This window comes from Olea europaea, chromosome 22 (assembly GCF_002742605.1).
Source record: "Olea europaea var. sylvestris chromosome 22, O_europaea_v1, whole genome shotgun sequence".
NCBI classification, from domain to species: domain Eukaryota; kingdom Viridiplantae; phylum Streptophyta; class Magnoliopsida; order Lamiales; family Oleaceae; genus Olea; species Olea europaea.
In genome coordinates this window covers 3,180,304-3,201,692 of record NC_036258.1, presented here as the reverse complement: position 1 = coordinate 3,201,692, position 21,389 = coordinate 3,180,304, and the positions used below count along the sequence as shown (strand labels likewise).

Sequence of the window (21,389 nt, the reverse complement as noted above, 5' to 3'; positions counted from 1 at the left end):
GTAATCTTCTCTACTAAATCTGTTTCTGCTCTACATTAAATTTGGATATGGAAATGAAAGATATATTTTTATTTACTCTTGTTTCTTTCTTTTGTTTGATTCATTGCGGTTTTTGGTTCTTTTTTATTATGTTGTAAGATTTTAGTGTGTTCCCTTAACCAATCTGTCCTTAAGTTTATTTTGTTTTGTTTTGTTTTGTTTTTGTTTTGTTTGTATTTTATTGTATTTTTTACTTTTGCAGTCTCATATTCGAACATTCAGTGGGAGATTGATGGAGACCATTCTAAGCCTACGATTTCTTATATTCCAGTACGGTATTGTCTACAAGTTAGATGTACAGGGAAATGATACATCGTTGACGGTATTATATCTTTCCTTCAGTGAGATTATTTTTTCTTCAGAACCATTTTGATATAGATGCAAAGTTCCATCTGAAATGTTGTGGAGCTCATTGTTCCGAAGCTGTCTTTGGCTATTATATTCTTTTGCTTGCTGAGAAATTCCCTATCATCTTTTGGCTTGTGATAGTTATACCCATCAGGACTGCTTGAGTTCAGGTTTTGCTTCACTTGTTACACTTTGTGCGTGTATGTAAATACAAGCTATTGCCTGGTGCTATGTTAAAATGTTTTGTCAATTTGTCATAACGGCTTTTTGAGTCTCAGATTTTTTTCGTGATCCCTGTCTCAATGTAAATGAGGAACACAATCAAGAAATATATTCTCTTTTCTTCAATTATTTTACCTTTTTGATTTAGAAGCTCTGGTAAATTAGTTTTGTGAGTCAGCTACTATTTGTTAAGCTTATTAAATTATGTGTTTTATCCTACATGTTGGGCTGCATAATTATGAGACGATGGTTTTTATTATTGTTTAGAGCAGAAGCATTCTTTTCCTAATTTGCTTTAATTTCTGACTCTGAAAGAGACCCAAATGCGCAGACATTGATTGAAAACTTAGAATCCCAACACAATGGTGTGACATGGGTGTAAATTGACCACAACTGTTCCACGTTCAGCTATCTCAAATTTAAGCTTACTTTACATAGAAGACATTTATATTATTATTTATTTTTTAAAAATAAATAGAAATTCTATTATTTTACAAGAAATTGGTAATCAAAAATATTTAAACTTGAAGTCTATAAATTTCTATTTGTATTTTTTAATGATTGCCTCTGCACATATTTAGGTTCATGATATTTATTGATGTAAATATAATATGTAAGCCTGGTTCATGTTGGGCTTGTTTAACTTAATCGCAGAGTTAGGCTCGAGCTTTTGTGGTGAATAGCTTTTATTTATTTATTATTATTATTTTTATTGTTATTATTTATTTATTTTTGTAAGAGAGAGAGAGAGCCAGACTTCAATAGGCAAAACAATTGTATAGTTCAAGCTCAAGTAAAGATTATTCTGAATTCCCCTCTTAATGCAGTCAGTTTTGCTACAGCACCCCCTGATCTAACTAATTTTCCACTTCCTTTCTAAGCCCACTACTTAATGTTTTTTGTTATGTTACATAAATAAGCTGTTTGGTGAATTAACTAATTGTCATATTATGCAATTATTTGCAGGCGTACGGATATTCATGGATAGTGTTTGCTGTGCTTATAATTCTTTTCAAGGTTTATATCTTGAAACTTATAATTGGTAGTGACACCTTACCTTTTATAAGCGACTCTTGTCGAATTGAGGTTTTGTTTTTGTTTCCACAGGTCTTCACCTTTAGTCAGAAGATCTCAGTTAATTTTCAGCTGCTGCTGCGGTTTATCCAAGGTCTCTCGTTTTTGCTTGCACTGGCTGGCTTGGCTGTTGCTGTTGCACTTTCTGATCTCTCTATTACTGACATATTCGCTTGCATCTTGGCTTTTTTACCCACGGGATGGGGAATTCTATGCGTAAGTTTTCTAACTCTCGTGTTAATAATTAATTCATTGGAAGTTTTCCCTCTAACAAACTCTCCAACATACTGCACTCACTTCTTAAAAATAAATACTGCTGCACGTGACTTGGGATCATTTTTAAGTTTTTAACTGAAAAAGTAGCGGATTTTTTTATTACCCTTATATTTTTTAGATGGCAGTGGTTCAAAAGCCAATCTCCCATCACCTGCTTGAAATTTAATGATTAGAGCAAGTGACTGGATCATGGAACATTTCCTTTTAACTATATGGAGTTGCATTTTTTTTATTTTTTGTTTTTTCGGGGCTTGATCGTGTGCATATGTTATTGCTTACTCAACAACATGTGGTTTCATGCTAATGGCCTGCTATATGGATCAGCTTTTTCCGCTTTGCTCTATCAAGGGCCATCTTCAAATTATGTGCCAATTCTCTTATAATCTCCTATAATTTTAGGTGATCCATTTTTTTTCTAGATAACGTTGCTTTTCCTAATCTATACATCTAGGGGTCTTCATTAGGTATGACTAACCATGTCATAAATTCATCTCAGTCACACAGATGATGTTTCTAAATTCTAAATGGTCTTTAACATTTTGGTCCCGTATTACCCCAACAGATGTTATAGCTATCCTACAGATTTTCCATTTCAGTCTTAAATGAATTTGTTAATTAATCTTTGAGTAAATATTCTTTGATTTCTCTATTCAAATTTACCTTTGAGTAACATATTCTTTGATTTCTCTATAAGAATAGCATAGCCTAGTACCGAAAACACCCAAGTTCCTAGTACCAAAAACACCCAAGTGTTTTGGTAACCTATTCCTCAACATCCTCATGCATTACTTAACTGGGACCCTACCCATCTGAATCCCAGCTCATGTGCCTGCTTTGAGAAAGAGTAAATGCTAGGAAGATAGTGTCGTTCAAGGTGATAGTATTATTTGCTAATGTTCATTGACTTGATTCAATGCTTGTAGGTTCCTTCTTTACCCCTACATATTGTCTTTTTGTAGATTGCTTGCGCTTGGAAGCCTTTGATGAAGAAATTGGGGTTGTGGAAGTCCATAAGATCAATTGCTCGTCTATACGATGCTGGAATGGGGATGCTTATTTTCATCCCAGTTGCGTTGTTTTCATGGTTTCCATTTGCTTCAACATTCCAGACCCGACTTATGTTCAACCAAGCGTTCAGTCGAGGGCTGGAAATCTCTCTTATCCTTGCTGGAAACAACCCGAACACTGGCATGTGATGATATTATGTGGCTGTTTGGCTTTTATTAGGTGATGTAAAAGATAGCTGCTTTAGTTGATATCTTTCTATTTTAGTTCCTTTACATAGCCTAAAATTCATTTAAAGTTATGCAGAGAAATGAGGTCTTCTCAAACTGATTATTTCTAATATACACTATTGCGCGTGTAATTTGAGATAAAAGTACAGTTGTTTTTTGGAGTGTGTTGTTAAAAAATAGGGAAATGTTACGAATTTACGTGTAAAATTATTTTATTAAAAGAATTTGTAATTGAAAATGTGTTAGAAAAAAATGAATTCTAAGAAATTCATACCAAACAGGAACTTTATTAGATTTGTGATTACTTCTAATCGAAAAAATAGAAAAGGCAAGCAAATTATTCAAATAGTTTAATTAGTAATTTTTAAATACGGATTCATTGATTTGACTAGTAATACTTGACTTTTTTTGGTGCAATTGTTAAATTTTCACAATTTTCTTGTTACTTGATGCTATGGTGGGATCTCCTCCTATTTTGATTCTTATGCATGCTTACAAGTTTGAAACTATATTAGAAAGGGAAAAAAAATTGGATTTCGTGTTTAAGATTTCGCCCCCGTTTGGCCTCCATTTTCTAGAAATAGAATGGGTGGATTAATATTTTTTTGAAAGATAAGTAATTGAAAAATAAGGAAAGGTTTTCGATTTACGTGTGATATTATTTTATGGAAGATTTTGTGGTTTAAAATAGGAGAGAAAAATGAGATGAATGTAATGGAATTTAATGTCCGCAAATGGGGACTTAAAAGCAATTATAAAATATTCAACACTAGAACGAATATTACAAAAGCTTAATGAAATTGTAACCGTTCACGTTTAGCGTGCTTACAAGGGACATTCACATCCCATCCGTAAAACAAACAGAATTAAACAGTTGAGCATATTAAAAAGAAAACGCCGTTAACTCATCCCGATCCCCAATGGTAATGGTAGAATTGTAATTTAGTCTCGATCAGAGGTCAATTGCTACTCCTACCCTAAGTTTGACAAAGATATGGAATTTTCATCCGTCCATTTGTCAAACAGTGATCCAAACCGTACGTTTCCTCCCCCACGACTATATAAACCACCTTACCCATAAACATTAAACTTCGACAATTCGAGGGAGAGAATCAATAATTAAGAAAAAAGAATGGAGTAGAAATTACAATTTCGCTTCTCTGATTTCGACTTTGATTTCAATTTCAGTTGCTGCAGATAATTTTATAGTGTCAGTTTGAGTTTGATTTTGTATTTCCAGTTTTTAGATTTTGTTGATTGATTGATTTCTTTTTTTTCTTTTTCTTGTTTTGGACTTTCCAAAGTCAGACGTAAAAATTAAAATTCGTGATATCTTAAGAGAGATCTAAACCTGATTCGGATTGTTGATTTTTTGGAGTTCGATTGACGTTTGTTTACGATTGTTGTGAATTTCTTATCTCCAGATTATAGAAATGAACGAGCAAGCAACAATGATGAATCCGCAACAGAAGCAGCAAATGATGAATGCGAATCAAAATCAGATGATTAATATGAGTCAAATGAATCAGCCGCAGCAACAAGTAATTTTTACTTGTCCGGAAAAGTAGTTTGATTATTTCCAATAATCTGGAAGTTGAATAATCTGATGAATTTTCGGTCTCGTTCCCAGGTGATAAATCGGAGCTACGGGATGTGGGCCCCGCCTATGCAGCCACAACTGCAATTCCAAAACCCTAACGCTAACGGTCTTTCCGGCAGGAAACAGCCCTCGTTGCCTTTTGGCAAGTCATCTAAGCCGTTGGGCCCAAGGAACAACTGGAAGGGGAAAAATGTGAAGAATGATAAGCGGAGGATGGAGCAGCAGAAAGTCCTAATGGCCGGCTCTAGCACTGGGGCGCCTGGTGGTGGTATTAGTATCAGTGGGAATTTAAATTTTAATAACTATAACCCGCCCACTGTAAATGAGTTACAGCATCAGAATCGATTGAAGACGAGAAAATTCTTTTCGAAAAAGAAGTTCAACAAGAATAGCATGAATACAAATATGGGTAATAATAAGAACAATAGTAGGTCTGCTCCCTTTGCACCCAGAAACACTAGTTCCTATATAATTAGGGCAAAGAAGAGTGGTGGGATTGCATCTTTGGTTTCTCCGTGCCCTGTGACACCTGCGGTTCTGCCTACCCCGATTTTTTCCCCATCAAGGGAGGTTTTCGTGGATATGGCCAAGGAAGAGTGGGGTGTCAATGGGTATGGATCAATGAAAGGGTTGATTAGATTGAGATCACCTGGGCATGAATTGGATGGTCATGAGGATGAGGAGGAAGATGATGGAGGTTCTAGCGAAAGTGATGTGGAGGAGCATGTTGAGATGGAAAGGAGATTGGACCATGACTTGAGCCGGTTTGAGATGATTTATAATCCAAACGGCATAAATGTTGGTGGGATGGAGTACCACAATGTGTTGGAGAATCGAGTTGATGATCAGGACACACATATTGCACAGTTGGAGGAGGAGAATCTGATTCTGAAGGAGAGGTTGTTTCTGATGGAGAGAGAGTTTGCGGAATTGAGGAGGAGGTTGCAGGGTCTTGAGAGGAGAAGGGGACTTGGAGAACGTGAGGACATCAATGAGGAGCTTGTGGAGAATGACTCTGAGAATGAGAGTGTGAGTCATGGTGAAGAAACCCATTCCACGGAAGAGAACAATGACGATTTAGGTGAAGAAAATGTTGTAGGAGATGGAGATTTCAATGGGAAAGATGTGGATAATCGTGGTTATGTGGGTATAGAAGCAGAAGCTGTGCATGATCAAAATGTTATATTAGACATTGAAGTGAAAGTAGAGAATAATGATGATGGATTTATTGATGCTGATAAAAATGAGAACATAGAAAATGCTAATGGCAAAGAAGATAAAAACGGTGATGAGTTTGCTGAAGAAAGTAAAACTGAGGAGAACATTGTAAGCGTTGAAGAAGAAGAAGAGAATGACATTGAAAAGAACAATTATGTTGATGAGGAGGTGAAGGTTGAGAATAATGTTATTGGTGCATCTGAGCATAAAACAGTAGGTGTAAATGTTTGTATGGAAGAGGTTGGGCATGTAGAGGATAAAGCAATTTCGGAGAAGTGTCTTGAGAATTGAGTCCTCAGCAAGTAGTGGGTATTAGAACATACAAGCTTCTGAGTAGATAGTCCATAAATTTCTACATTCTTAGTCTATCAAGTAAAAAGAACTGGTTCTTATTTGTTTTCATATTGCTCAAGTCTTGTGGTGGATAGTCTTTCCTTAGATTTTTCTTCAGTTTTTATTTGTCTCTATTTTTGGGTGCTGTGGGGGCTGTTATAAGTTCTAGACAGAATGACCATGTCACCATGAAGATCTCTGTTGAAGACATAAAATGTGTACTCTCCTTGGTACTGAATCTTGGAATTTGAAGCTTAAAATTGTGATAACAGTGTTATTTCTGTATCTATAATGCTGTACAATTTGTAGTATTTATTGATATTGCACGTGTTCATATCACCGGTATGAATTCCCAAGAATGTGATATATTTTTAGGTTTATGAATTCCCGAGGATGTTATTTTTAGATTTGTCTTGTCATTGTGGAAGCAGTCGATTACCATGCTGAGTTATTCTTAGGTGTATTTTTATCCATTCTGTCCAAATACAGTTTCTTTAAGTGCAGTATGAAATCTGGGTGTATGGAATTGCAGTTTACATTTCATTGAGGAGCCTAAACTACAATTGCATATAGCCAAGAAAATGGGGTAACTTGTTGAGAGTTTTTTACTTGTTAATTGTATATGGATTGCGTATAATGTTTTAGTCAAAGGGCCTAAAGTATAATTGCATACAACGCAATGAATCAGTCAGATGGAAGGCATGGGTAGTTTAGTAATAGATTTGGTTTCTTGTTGCATTTATAGACAGGTCTTATGTCGGATGAGGCAAAGCATGTATCGCCCAAGAGACTGCACAAGATTGGAAGGCCATGATCCGATCAAAACCAAGTGACTCGAAAAAAATGCTACTACCCTTTGCAAAATGCTATAACGTAGGAACTACTACTATTCACTGTGTGTCCATTTCCAGGTTCTGCTTTGAAACTAAGCTGTTTTGCATTTGTTTGGATAATTTTCTGGAGGTGTTTACTGTATCAAACAGGGCCTAGTTTGCCTATGATGTTTTCTTTCCTTTGATTGCTTTTGAGCAAACCGTAGCTTCGCGACTTTGTAACTCGTGGTAAGTTGGTGGTGGACTTGAAAAAGCAGCACAGACACCGTACTGAAACGTCCACTTTCTTGTTACAGCTAGAAAATGAAAAGGAGAAAGGCCATGTCAAGTTTTGAAGCAACTAATATGAGTTAATATACAGATGAAGGAAATTTGTGTTTCGTGCTCGGAATGAACAAAATTAATGTCATCTAAGAATAAGGCCATATTTACCAATACCTTTTCGCCGACGTTCAACGATAAGGCTTCAACAATTTGTAGTGATATGCAGATTCTTCCATTCAAGAAGTGGGAAAGGCAAAGTATGGACAAGGGAACTTAGGGCCTGTTTGATTGGTCATGAATTTCATGGAAAGTGAAAATTGAATTCCATTTTTCATCTTATCATTGTTTGATGGCACATATTTTTCATGGAATTGATATTCCAAGTTTCCCGCCTCCCCCACGCGCCAGTTTTCCTTCTTTTCTTGGAATTCCAATTCTTGACGAGTTTGGTAAGAATTGGAATTTCTGGCAACTTTTTATTTTATTTTATCTTTTTATTATTATTATTATTATTTTTTTAAGCAATGGGAAAAAATTCTATGTCTAATTATAAAAAAACATTTTTCTTTACATGTTAAACAAAGTCAAATGAACACAAAAAAATAGATGATTTTATTGGCCTTTTTTTTTTTTTGGACAATGGAAACAAATTATGTACCCAAATACTAGTAAATTTTATCTCTTTAATTAATAATTTTCATGTAAAATAAAGTTAAACGAACATCAAAAAATATTTTTATTTTAATATTTTTCATGAAAAAAATTATATTAATCAAATACAATAATTTACAATTTTTAGGAAATCAATTTTTAGACAATTCAATTTCTTGAAATTTGTTTTACCCAAATTCTATACGAACCCTTACAGAATCCCCTTTTTCCGCTTGTTGCAGGAGTCCCTTGAAATTCCACATGCACTCATTTTCCATCGTGAAATAGTATATAGGTATCTATATATTATCCCACAAAAACAAGCTTCAAGTGTGGGAAGAAAACATAAATACTTGTAAAATGTTGTACATCTATCGAAAATGAAAGTGCAAGTCGATGATAGACATCAAACTAGCTCGGGCATTTTTAGTTTTTCATTTTCACTGAAACCTTGGCATGGTGGACAATTTTGCAAGAAAATTTACTTTTGCTGTTCATTGATCTAGCAACATAATACAATTATACACAGAATATTTGATCTCAATGTCTCAATCTCAAGTTTTATCTAATATGTACAATTTAAAGCTAAAAAGTTTACGGCGTCCATGTTTAGTGTGCATTGACATACACATACACTACCAATGTTATGTGGTCTACCTTATCAAATGCATCAATAGCCAACTGTTTCCCTCTCATTTGACACGGACGTGAACAAAAAGAATTTTGTTGTAGCCTCGAATGATTCTTATTTTATTATCAGTATACCTGCACGTTCAGAGGGAAGAAGAAAATTAACGCAGTGTAAGTGATTAAGTTTGGCCAGCCTAATATCAATAACAATAATTAAATTTCTCACAGCAATTCCAGTGTGAACTTGCTTTCCATTTCTGCCGGGAGGCCATATGGACCAGCCACGATTGCTGCATCGTCCATTGAAACATCATATGTATTGAAACCAGATCTCCTGAAAACCAATAACATGATGCCATTATTGATTAGAATTACGTAACTCCGACCAAGTTTTCCACAGTTGATCAACGATAAGTTGACAATCAGTGTAAAATTTTATCAAATCTTACATTATGAATCCTTCTTAAAGAGTTTCCATTTCATTAGAGTGATGCAGTGCCAGATAGAAGAGGGTGGGGTAGGCCGAAACTAAAATGACCTGTTGTAGTTGCTCAAAGATTCGTACAAAATGGAATGAAGAAATATTATTCATGTGCTTGTTTCCCAATTTGTCGAATTCAAGTGTCAGTGTGTGTAATTGTTTAGAATTATACAATGATGAATCAAATGTTATTATATACTTGTGATAACACTATATGTTTGTTGCTGGAGAGTGAGGAAGTCTGTCGCAGAGAGCTTACACATATTTTCCAGTCATGGAAAATTTGAACCCGAAAAATATGTCAACAAGAAACTTCAAGTCTCCGTTTGGCTTGACAATCTAGAGTGCCAACATAAAAGGAGAAAATAACGAGACAATTGAGAACGAATGGGATCGTGAATTCAATAATAATAATAATAATAAAATAAAATAAAATAAAAAACAATGCCAAGAAGAATATTATAAAGATGTGGAGGATGGTCTGGATGGCACCTGTTTGCCCATTAAACCATTTGCAGCATTCTCTATCCAACTATCAGTTTCCACCTGCAACAAATGAGAGTCCAACTGTAGCTTTAATATTGATGTTTTGCTTTCAATACATTTCAATTAGTCAAGCATTTAAATTTAGCTTTAGTTATGCCATTCTATGGCCAAGACTAGGAGCTTCTGAGAATGAACAAGTACCCAAAAAAAAGTTATATAGCCTTCGTTTGAGGTTTTTTTTTTTTTTTGGTAGAAATAAGTGGATGGTACTTGTGGATCCTATTAAATGTGTGGTTCAAATAAATGTTTTGAATTTGAAAACGAACTTTTTAGCGAAAAAATGAAACCCAAGCAAAGGCATAGTTTCCAGATTCCTCAAATAATTCACAGGGTATTCTATCTTTAAACTACCTGTGAACTCCAAATCATTTCCCACTCTCCTTCAAGAAGTTCCAATTCATTTTTAACCACATCTTGATTTAAGGTGATGAACTCATCAATTGCCTGCATATGGTGTGTACATCAGCGCATGGTTATTGAATGAAACAGATATGATTAACATAATTTCTTAGAACCAGAAACAATTCTTTTTGGACACATTTTGTGGAAATAAACCTCTCTGACTTCTCTACCAGTGGAAATGGCTGATAGCAATCTTTGCCTTGGTTCAGTTTCTTTTTGCAGCACAAATGTGGTTCCCTGCGCTTCATCATTGCAACTAATTGTCCTTAGTTCCTACTATATAGATTTTCAGAAATAAAACTAGCCAAAGCGTGCGCTAAAGAGATGCTATCACGGAAAAAAATTATAGTTGAAAGAAGAAAATTATGAGCCTGCTTTACCTTGTTTCCACGTGAGATACGAATGTTTCCTGATTGAGACAAATATGTAGTATCTAACCAGCCCTTAGCTTCATCTCCAAGAAGTCTAAAAGGTACAGGATATGGGACTTTGAAGGGCAAAAAATTAAAAGAAAAAGCTGCTCTATCAAACTGGAAAAGGATCCTTTTGGCATCTTTAACTGATGCCACTGCCTGACCAAAACAAAGAAAAGATGCATATTGTAAGGTATTCAAGTACTAAATATGCGTGTGTTAAGTAAAAAGAGAATCAGCAAAGCCAAAATGATCTATAACACTCTTATATCACTTGTACATCCAGCCAAGATTCCATGGTGCAGTTTTAAACATAGTGCCAAATGAAGTAAGTGCAAAAAGTGAACATGAAGTATTGTTTATGGGAATATTTTCGAAACTGCCAATGATAATGACGTCATACCTCTACTTTCAGCTCACCAATTGCATCAGAGAACTTTACAACATTGGACACACGTGGGTCATCCGTTCGAAGATATACCTCTTGAAATACACTAAAGGAGTCAACCCCGACAAACGTTCTCTGCATCAGGATAAAAAACTGGCTAGTTATCATTGAAAGCTAAAACTAGTTGCTACAAGAATAATGAGACACTTGTTACCAATGAAAATGCTTCCTGCTTCACAAACATAAAATCATTACTTGTTAATCCATTGTTGTCAGTAGAAGAAACTAATATAATGTGCAATGGAGAAGGAAACTTGAGAATGAAGTTTGAAAATTTAGTTCTAGTTGCCAAGAGGAAGGACAGAAGTATGAATTTGAGGAAAAAAATAGAGATACATTATTCAAAGATGAAACGCAGTGACAGAGAACTTCCAGTAAAGGAACTAAAGTAATCCCAGTAATAGGAAATTTCACCTGAATTGGAGATGCTGTTAGTTGTCAGTAGAAGAAACTAATATAATGTGCAATGGAGAAGGAAACTTGAGAATGAAGTTTGAAAATTTAGTTCTAGTTGCCAAGAGGAAGGACAGAAGTATGAATTTGAGGAAAAAAATAGAGATACATTATTCAAAGATGAAACGCAGTGACAGAGAACTTCCAGTAAAGGAACTAAAGTAATCCCAGTAATAGGAAATTTCACCTGAATTGGAGATGCTGTTCCTGGTCTTGTCGTGAACATTAACTGCCATCGACCTTCAATTAAACTTGAACTTGTCTGTCCAGTCAATACATTCTCGCTCAGCATCACAATGCACAGATTATCATCTAATATTATAACTTGTGATCACACGAATAAACCATTGAAAATACATCATTACTCACTGGATCAGACGTGCCTTTCAGAACTTCTAGGATCTGCACTGCACGTTCAACTTCCTGCATAATTTAAAATTTTCACATATTGAACTGGTTTCCATATGCAACAGGAAAGGAGTAAGAAATGGGAAAACAGAAAATTGATCGAGAAGAACTAATATTTGATATCTTCAAGAAAAAATGCAGCTTGATAAATGTCCATGAAGTGCTCTAATTTCAGTTTCAACTTCATCTTTTCGATTTCAATACATTGGCTCCTAATATTTAAGAGTGTCATTATCTAAACTGATTTGTTAAGTTACAATAATAAATATACAAACAAATATGTGACGAATATGACAAATCGACCTGAATTATTTAGACGACCTTTTCAGAAATTCAATGACAAAAAGGGATTTGCATTTCTACAACACCAAACTGAGCAATTATGATAAAATCAAAACAATGGTGTCTAAAAGTGCTTGAATTAAAACTTCAAGAAGAAAATTTTTGATTTTTGAATTTTGATTTTTTTTTTTCCTTTTTTTTTGGGAAGTCTTAAAAAACTATTAGTGGGATTCATGCAGCTATTATTCTTAGGGTGGTCACAATAGTTCCTAGAATTTCAAAAAATTGGCTTTTTCACTTAATATTTCGACTAGTTCATTTTGTTCCTGAAGTTTCATTATGATAACAAGCTCCAAGACGGAAAAATTCAACTTTAAACTGCAATTTGTCACTTCTATATTTTTTTCAGTTAACCAATCGGCTTCCTTGTAAATTTACGATTTTGCAATCAAATTGCAAATTCAGGGATTAACGAGCCGAAATTTAACATAGAACGTTAAGTTTAATAAATAAATATAATCTCTTTGGCAATGTAAACTTTTAGACATGATTCTACAAGTCTCTCTGTTAAAATAGTGGCGTACTTGGAGTTGCTGAGGAGAAGCAGATCGGCCGCGGCCCTGAATTCCTATAAGAGCATCGATCAACGCGTTTTCTTCCTTGGTAAACACTCTAGAAACCTCTTTATCCTCCTTTTTTTGTTTTTCGACAAGAGAACACTTAAGTGTTTTCCGGTTGAATTTTTCCCCAAATTTACTCGAAAATGGTTTGCGAGGATGAATTCTATTGGAGTTTAACGTGAAGTGCGAGCTGAATCGAGGTGCAAAATTGGAAGACTCGAGAGCTGCCATTGCTCGCACAGAGAGAGTTACAGTATGTGTATTCTATATTCATCTCCATGAACGTAGACCTGACCTTAACAAATTCAGATTTTTTTTTTTTTTTTTCTGCGTTGGATTGAATGGTTGTGGATTAAAATAAGAAGGGCATGGATTGGTGGGACACCATTTTAAATCAAATGTTAACGGGCTCGGAGTCGGCCCAGGCTAAGCTGGACCCCTTCACAAGCCTCAATAGCAAAATGAATTTTGCTACTTGTACAATCGAGTTGACAACATATCATAAAAAGAGGGGCCACGACCTCATGTAAATGGTTGTCAACTCTAATTGTACAACTAACATAATTCTAGCAAAAGAATCATGTTATAAGTACATCGAGCTTAAAAGCTTGATGTATATTATACTTACATTGGAGGGGTCCGCGCATTATTTTATTGGACACGGGTCCCTCACCCTTGTGAGGAGAGTGTCAGCCGAGCTATCAAGCTTGGCCTGTACAAATGCATCAACCCTTGGCAAAATTGTATGCCAGCTCACAGTGTAAAAAAAATAAATAAATAAATTGTCAACCATAATGTACACCAAATAAAATTATTTTTTAAAGCAATATCAATTTCTATATAAAAAAAAATAACAATAAAAATTTCAAATTGAAATTACAATGATTAGAATATGATTTGATAGCACATAGTATTGTTGCTATTTCATTCGCGTTTTTACCATCCATATTCGATCAATCTAATTAGAATAACTGTCTTGTAGTATTGGTTAACTTGCATTGCAACGTTCCCAACTTTGCATGTAAAAGACTGTTTTGTGCATAAAGTCATAAATCTTCGAGCTTTAGATTCTATTTTTTGAAAAATTAAATCCAATTTTTGCCTCAAATATTTATACTCCTGATCCTAGTAGTTGCCATGGCCCTGACACAAGGAAATTTCAATTCCTAAACTCAATCCTCAACTTGGGCAAGGCTATTGAAACATGTTTAGCAAGCTGAAAGAACCTAAAAAATTTATTTTCTATCAAATCTCTTCGGTATTGTCCCGTCTAGCATATCTTTTACATTCAGCTAGAGAAGGAAAAATTATGATCCAAAAGCGACTAAAAAAAGGACCCCAATAATCATGTGAAAATGCAGAAAACATAAAACTGTTTGGGAGTGATTTTGAGAATTGATTTTTTGACTGTTATGAGAAAAGTGGAGTCCACCTGTGAAAGAAAAAGTCAAATATGACGGCTGTAATAGTGAAATAACGGTCAAAAAATCAATTTTTTGGGCCAAAAAATCACTCCCAAACAAGATGAGTAAAACAGTATGCAAACGGAGTATGTTAAAAAAGGCGAATCTGGCATCTAACAAAATTGATATCTTACCGTAAAAAAACGTAAAATCTTATAGATAAATAACATGAACATATAAACGACAATAGAAGGTGGCACACTGCCATTATATATACACAACTCAAAAGGAAACTATCAAGATTTACATCTATAAGTCGAACAAAATATATAATTTTTTTTTTTTTTGATAGGTGAACAAAATATATAATATTTACAAGCAACAAGGTTCAGTAGCATCAAACCGACTTCTTTCCTTTTCTGTTACTTATTTTCTCAGGTATGGATTTCCGAGCCACATATGCTCTCTAGCTTGTATCTATCCGTTCCATTTTTTTCTATAGGAATTTACATAATTTTCCTTTACGACTAATAACTATCTTGTGTACCCTGTCTTGACCGTCACCTGCTAATTTTTTTTTGCTTATTCATTCTCTGTCACTCCTTTTTCTCCATCCTTCCAGCAAATCTTACAAAATCGTGATTTGTTTTTATTAGGTTATATAGAACAACGAACTATTCTGCAGCAATCCTCGCCTTTTCCAGGAAAAACTCTCGGGGCATGGATATCTTTGTTCATCTACTCAATTTGTGCAAAATGATAAAATAAATCAATAAAACCATATAGAAAAGCCGAACTGTGAACAATTGTCTGCATGTCCACAAGTTGTGCTGTGCTAGATTTGTTGAAGACAGACTCTGTACATTAGCCTGTACATCAAATATCAAAAAAGGATCATTATCATTTCGGGCAATAAAAAGTATATTTTCTGGTAATGACAATACTCATGTCTTCAGAACAAAGATAGGGAAAATTCACAGATTGAACCCAATGAAATACCGATCAGTACTAAAATGTCAATTTTGCAATGAATCTACGTTCAAGAAGCATTTGGCGATCACCAATTAATTACAAACTGATTGAGTTGATAAGAGAAACACTATTCTTGTGGCACTTGTGAGATTCTGACCTCTAGGATGCTTCTTACAAAAAACTGATAAAAAAGTAGTACTAATATTCAGTGCTTTCCACTCAAAGAAGACAATTAGCATTCATATAGGCATGGTAATATGATTATAAGAAACTTCCAACAATGACAACTAAATTAGAAACCACTAGACCTAAAAACATAAATAACGTCCCAAAACAATTTCATAAGCTTATACTGTATTCCACCGACAGCACTCCTGCAGACTGCATCTTATTTCAATTTCCAAGTTATTATTTTTCAAACTATATAATGCAATTTCATACTGCAATAAACAGTGATTACTTACATATATAGAAGATGAAGTGTCTAAATGCAGAAGAAACAATATTAATCTCATTGGCAAGTTAAATGCTAGGCTTTAGGATCTTATTATCCTGCTCTGCATTCATGTGACAACGCGTGTTCATCTTCTAAAAAGCACATTAACTAGATTTACATTAATTTTAAATGGCTTACTTGGATGGTAGTGAGACCAAATTTAGTAAGCTCATAAACCCAGACCAAATCGGTTGGTCCAGAAACTAACCACCTGCGACTGTTAACCAGCCCAAGCCAGTGTGCTAGACCAGATTTCATTCTAATTGGTCAAAAACTCCAGGTATACCGGCAGGTTTGACGTAATCGACCTTGACCCAGATTAGAAAGTAGTTGACCATTTCAAAAATAAATTAGCATAACATGCAAGGATGAAATTTCGATCCCATGACCGTTATAAGAATTGGCAAGGATTCCATAGCACCAAATACCATGTTATTAAAGAGATATATTTATTCTCTTTTCAGTAATTTCAAACCTTTTTTGATCCCTGTGCATATTAAATATAAATTCAACATCAAATACAAAACTAGAAGAGCACATTTTAAAACTTTTCATTTATCGAATACGTAATTCATTAATTTGTTACACCTCCGATTTTTGGATCACTTTCAACTTTACATGATTTTCTAAGCAATGACCCACCAGTCTAACTAGTGTCACTGCCTTGGCCGGTCAATGCTTGGATCAGGTCTAGTAACTATGGAACTACAATGATAGAGAATAGTTGAACTCTTGTTCTTGTTCTGTTCTGAATTTTTTTAAAATAGAAGAGCTTCATCATGTTTTTAAATGTGGAAGATATCTTATCTATTAGGATGAGCAGAGCCAATAGAATGAATCAAAAGAGTACTCTTGACAGGCCTTTTTCTGGGGTCAAAAAATGGTCACTTCACTTGTTTGACGACCATGATTCGAGACAAAATGGCTGTTGCTATTTCCCCGTCATTCCTTATTAATAGGGTTACTGTCCATGTTTATCTTTATGAAATGGACTACTTTTCATTCAGCATGACACAAACGAAAAAAATCCACTTTCCATCATGCCTCCATGCTTGATAGAGCTGTTTTAATACAAAAATAGACCATGGAATACACATGGTTGTTCAGCTTAGAAATGGTTGGACCATGGTAGCCATTGTCGGTATTCAATGCCACGTGAGAATCATACTCTCAAGGTTATATAAAGTAAAAGTTTCTAAGTTTGTGACTGATGAAATTTGGCGATCACTCTTCGCCACATTTTCCTCTTATAATCAACACATCATGTATGGATATCTGCAGCATTCACAGGAAGAAACAACAAGGATTGGGAAGCTAAAGATTAAATTACATAGAGAAAGAAAACAAATTCGACACGGGAACACAGGGTGAAGAAGGTAGCTAAGAGATGGAGATACTTGGGCCAATATGTCCGAAAGGGACACATTCGTATTATCATTCATCCGTTGATATTTGGTTCTTAAGAACTGAGATGAAGGATGCAAAGCATAGGAAAATATGCATGGAGCCTAGACAAATCATTTGGAGAGTCTACCTCATCCACATAGGTTGTTTATTTTGGCCAAGGGTACTTAACTATTGCCTCACTTTTTGGTATTTCTTTAACTTTTCCTCCACCCACACCCCTTATGTTAGTTTTTTGGTGTACTCCACCGGTGGGATCTTATAAGATCAACATCGATGGATACATCAAGGATGATTATGCTAATAATGGGGCATTATTCATGATCAAGATGGACATTGCGTTAGTACTTTCTCTTCATCATATGGAAACTGCCTTATACTAGAGCTAGAGTTATGGGCTATCTTGGATGAGATTTTATTGGCTCGACTACTTTAGTTATCAGACATCTGGGTGGAAGTAGACTCGTCCATGGTTGTTTTTGCATCACTAGGGGTAGAAAACCATGGAAAATTCAGATTATTCTCACAGCCATTTTCTCTTATTTGATCGTGGTATTGTTTTCTTGTTTTCCACACTTACAGCGACGGAATGCAGGTTGCCAATTTGCTGCATCCGAAGGTTGGGATAAGCACCATTATTAGGAGTATGGACCTCTTGACCTTACACGACAACTTCATGCTCTTGTACAGATTAACAAATATGAACTTCCTAATATTAGAGGACGTTAGCTTGTTTCTCACTTACTTTCTCTATATAGGAAGTAATACTTCCTCATTATTTCATATGTTGCATTGTTTTGTTTTTGGGAGGTCAAGTTTATACTCCTTCCTCTTGTTTTCGTGATTTTAAATTTTTACACGATCGACGAATCCCCATCAACAAATCCATTGAAGTTGTGTTGGTCAACTGGTCAAGAAGGTAGAGAGGGGCAAGTAGTGAGATGAAGGACCGAGAATGGGAGAGATTCGAGAGAAATGCCATGGAAAGCTAAATGTAAAAAAACGATAGAATACCAATTTATTTAAGTGTGACTTAGATTTGAATGCTCTATTACTGAAGGCAATGAGGCAAGAGTCTAATCTAGACTATGACAAACACTCAATGTTAAGCGTGTACGTCACTCCAAGTATAAAGGTTTCAACTTTTCTAATAATTCTGATACCTCAAAAAATTCTTGAGTACACGACAAAATTTAAATTACTGGATTTCGACTTATAAACTTCCTATTGTAGCTATAAACATGTGTATTCCCACCAACATTTGGCATGTATTACTTAAATGACAACACTAAATGCGCAGAAAATATATAATCAAGACTAATAGCATATTGGTATGTGAGACTCTATATTATTAAGAAGTCTTCTCATTTTATCCTGTGCAAATTTATCCAATAATGCATACTAAACAAGTAGTAAATGTGCAAGAAGCGCAATCTACGACTACCACTTAGCATCAAATACAAGAAGTACTTGCTATAATAATTAGTCGCGATTAACGAGTTCCAGAACTAATGTCATAAACATGATATGCGACAAACATGTCTACATTCAATTATGCGAGTGAATTCTCATGTAAAAATAAGACAAATGGTGCAAATTTAGACTATAATTCAACACATAATAATAGTGAGAAATTGCTTACGGTTCTCTCGTTGATGTTGTCAGGCGTCAACCATCAGAATATCCCCATCCTCATCGCGCATTGCGTCAAACACCCACGCACTCCTTTCCCTGCTATCATCTGCAACCTCTTCCATCACAATTGAACTACCAGAACCCGAATTCAACCCTAAACTTGGACCCGGTTCCTCAATGACCCTCCTCACAACAGGCTCCTCTTCCGGAGCCAAAACCGCCTCATACTCCTCCACCGATTGGTTCTGTGCCGGGCCGGACTTCATAGGCAATTGGTACCGGCACAAAGGGCAAGTGTTGCTCCGATTGAGCCACTCGGAAATACAATCCTTGTGAAAATAATGCTGGCAAGGCAATTCAGTAACTGTTGCACTTGTATCGGAATCGTTCTCGATCTCAAAACTATCCATGCAGATTGAACAAGACTGAAGCGGTGGAGCTAAATTTTTGTCGAATTTTTTAATTGGAAGAGAATCAACAAAGGATTTCAAAGCAGGAGTCACTCGCTGAATACTCGGAGTAGTGAAGGAAAGTAATGAGTTATCGGAGTCGGATTCGTATTCGGAGTCAGATTCATCGGAGCTGTAGTAAGTGAATGATCGGGAGGAATAAGGCAGTAACGTTGGAGGAGATGGAGGGGGAACGGAAGGCGGAGGCATCGGCGGTGAAATGATGTGGTGGGGAATGAGGTGGCGGTGGTGGCATCGAGGACAGCGGAAAGAGTTGGGGGAAACGGTGACAGTGGCGGGGATAGGTATAATATGAAAAGAATAGTTGCAGTTGTAGCATCGGTAGGAGCGGCGGTTGGTCGGTTCGATGATGGCTGTGGTGGTGGGAATTGAGGGAAACGCGACGGACTCCGGCGGAGTGGACATAGCGACGGAATAAGAAGCGTTTTTTAGTATTTTGGCAATTTATATTTTTTGTTTTGTTATGAAAGTAAAGGAAGTGTCATAAATAAATTAGAGAGAAAAAAGAGAGATCGAGAGAAAAGTCAACAAATTTACTAGGGTTACAGGGGTATCGTTGTAATTATAATTATAGAGGTATAAAAGTCATTCATAAATATTATTATTTTTATAATAAATAAAAGAAATATAAATACTCAAAATACAGCCCTGAATTTTATTGAAATCAATATTCCATAATTATAGGTTTAAAATAAGAGTTATAATTAGAATATAATAAACTATTTTAGATTAAACAGACTATCTAAGTATTGGGATTAAAAAACCATCAATAACTATCCTACAATTGTAGTACATGTCTTATATTTTAAATTTAAAACAAATTAAAAAAAAAAAAAAAGAGTATTTAGGACTGGTCACGTCAGCTTGTCCGAAAAAGAATGGAGAAATTAAATAATAGGTCCCTGCTTTTAATTTTATGTTTCAACTAAGCCCTTATTTATTTTTTATTCAAGTGAATTAAAAATTTAATTGTCCTTCCTTCAACCAAATTTTATGATCACTTGCGGAACACGTGGTATTTTTCTTGAGCCATTAGCACGATGTCTCATTGATTCTGAATAAGTTAACAATACAATTACTTCTCTAAAATCTTCGTTATCAATCTAATTTCCCAAAATAATAAAGAACATAATTTGATTTAAGCTTCCTTAAAGTTTTTGACATTGATCCAACATTAGAAAATGCCTAAAATCAAGACCACATCTTGTCATCTTATCGGTGAACAAGATATCTCATGTCCACTATGAGCAGAAGATCAATCCTATAGATTGAAATTCATGAATACTAGAATACACATATGCATTCACAAAGATTTTAGATCACTTTAATTTTTGAGAAAAATAAGGTTAAACAATGGAGAAGTTTGGGAACATGTCGTATACAATTTTATGTGTACTTTCAATTTTATTTGTCATTACAACATCTTTCTAAAGTGACGCTATTCTAGATTATTAGAGGTGAAAATGCACCTCCTGTTTGAAAATTAATCAAAGACATCATATCCTTTTTCATTGTGACGTGAGAATTCATCCAATTTAAAGTTGTAAACCGTATGTATGTTTGTGTTTTCGCGCCCAAATTCCATCGCCATAAATTCAAAATAAAAATTATTTGGCTGGAAACTACTAGAATTACTAGTTAGCTCAAGGAGACAGTCCAAATTTAATTTAATTTATGGATTAGACTATTTATATATCATCTATCAGTAAAGTGGCATATCCTGAAAAATGCAAAAAGTCCTAAGCTTATTATATATTAACTTCGTTTTTGGACCCATTTCTTATGCAGGTCGCATTTTTTCTTTTTCCCTTTGCTGTAAAAACAAATTGAACAAATAGGAAATATAGTCCTGTTTATCATAATTAAGAATTAGGGGTGGGTACTATTATTAAATTAGATGGCTCTGTTAGTTTCAATTAAAATCGATATTGTTTTGGGTTTTACAATGATAAATCAATAGTTCAGGATTATTTTGGTTCTCAACTATACTTGCAAAATTGAATTTTAGTCAATTATAATGTTTTGTAATAATCTTTTCATTAAATCATAATTTTATAACTTTACATGAACTAACATGTTTTCATAATGATCAAAACTTTTGTACTTGAAATAGAGAGCATGAAAGAGGTGGGGACTATGTGGCAATCACGAATTAGTGATTTGAACAGTCATGAGATAGCCGCACCTCAATTGCACAACATAATGTACTTTAAACGACATGTCTAATAAAATA

At 34.9% G+C, this 21,389-nt stretch overlaps 4 protein-coding genes across 10 annotated transcripts in view; 2 read left to right on the top strand and 2 right to left on the bottom strand.

Moving 5' to 3' along the window:
* Positions 1-3,388, top strand: part of LOC111371389 (callose synthase 9) — a 36,189-nt gene extending 32,801 nt beyond the window's left edge. For both annotated transcript variants that reach the window (XM_022993338.1, XM_022993336.1), the window contains exons 49-52: positions 242-361; positions 1,576-1,626; positions 1,717-1,899; positions 2,919-3,388. In XM_022993338.1, coding sequence (XP_022849106.1) covers positions 242-361; positions 1,576-1,626; positions 1,717-1,899; positions 2,919-3,155 — 591 coding nt within the window. In that variant the 3' untranslated portion in view covers positions 3,156-3,388. The remainder of the gene's footprint in view (positions 1-241; positions 362-1,575; positions 1,627-1,716; positions 1,900-2,918) is intronic.
* Positions 3,389-4,278: 890 nt separating this feature from the next.
* On the top strand, positions 4,279-6,750 carry LOC111371387. Of its 4 annotated transcripts, none has more exons than XM_022993333.1 (3): positions 4,279-4,404; positions 4,619-4,735; positions 4,813-6,750. In XM_022993333.1, the coding sequence occupies exons 2-3, from the start codon at positions 4,628-4,630 to the stop codon at positions 6,301-6,303; spliced, it is 1,599 nt and encodes a 532-aa protein (XP_022849101.1). In that variant the 5' UTR covers positions 4,279-4,404; positions 4,619-4,627; the 3' UTR covers positions 6,304-6,750. The 4 variants fall into 4 exon arrangements, with proteins under 4 accessions (XP_022849101.1, XP_022849100.1, XP_022849103.1 ...); XM_022993335.1 differs by having other exon boundaries at positions 4,280-4,404; positions 4,825-6,750; XM_022993332.1 differs by having other exon boundaries at positions 4,279-4,735.
* Positions 6,751-8,560: 1,810 nt separating this feature from the next.
* LOC111371386 (probable plastid-lipid-associated protein 12, chloroplastic) lies at positions 8,561-13,103 on the bottom strand. Of its 3 annotated transcripts, none has more exons than XM_022993330.1 (11): positions 12,741-13,101; positions 11,836-11,889; positions 11,654-11,728; positions 10,969-11,088; positions 10,533-10,724; positions 10,306-10,389; positions 10,102-10,194; positions 9,697-9,750; positions 9,464-9,543; positions 8,950-9,057; positions 8,561-8,858 (listed from the first exon to the last, which is right to left on the bottom strand). In XM_022993330.1, exons 1-11 carry the CDS (start codon positions 13,005-13,007, stop codon positions 8,786-8,788), a joined length of 1,200 nt encoding a protein of 399 aa, XP_022849098.1. In that variant the 5' UTR covers positions 13,008-13,101; the 3' UTR covers positions 8,561-8,785. The 3 variants fall into 3 exon arrangements, 2 of the variants coding, with proteins under 2 accessions (XP_022849098.1, XP_022849099.1); XR_002698561.1 differs by lacking the exon at positions 8,561-8,858 and adding an exon at positions 9,173-9,261 and having other exon boundaries at positions 8,967-9,057; positions 12,741-13,102; XM_022993331.1 differs by lacking the exon at positions 10,306-10,389 and having other exon boundaries at positions 12,741-13,103.
* Positions 13,104-14,416: 1,313 nt separating this feature from the next.
* Positions 14,417-19,613, bottom strand: LOC111371385 (RING-H2 finger protein ATL33-like). The gene is made up of 2 exons (XM_022993329.1): positions 18,694-19,613; positions 14,417-15,048 (listed from the first exon to the last, which is right to left on the bottom strand). Exon 1 carries the CDS (start codon positions 19,559-19,561, stop codon positions 18,713-18,715), a length of 849 nt encoding a protein of 282 aa, XP_022849097.1. The 5' UTR covers positions 19,562-19,613; the 3' UTR covers positions 14,417-15,048; positions 18,694-18,712.
* Between the last annotated feature and the right edge of the window lie 1,776 nt (positions 19,614-21,389).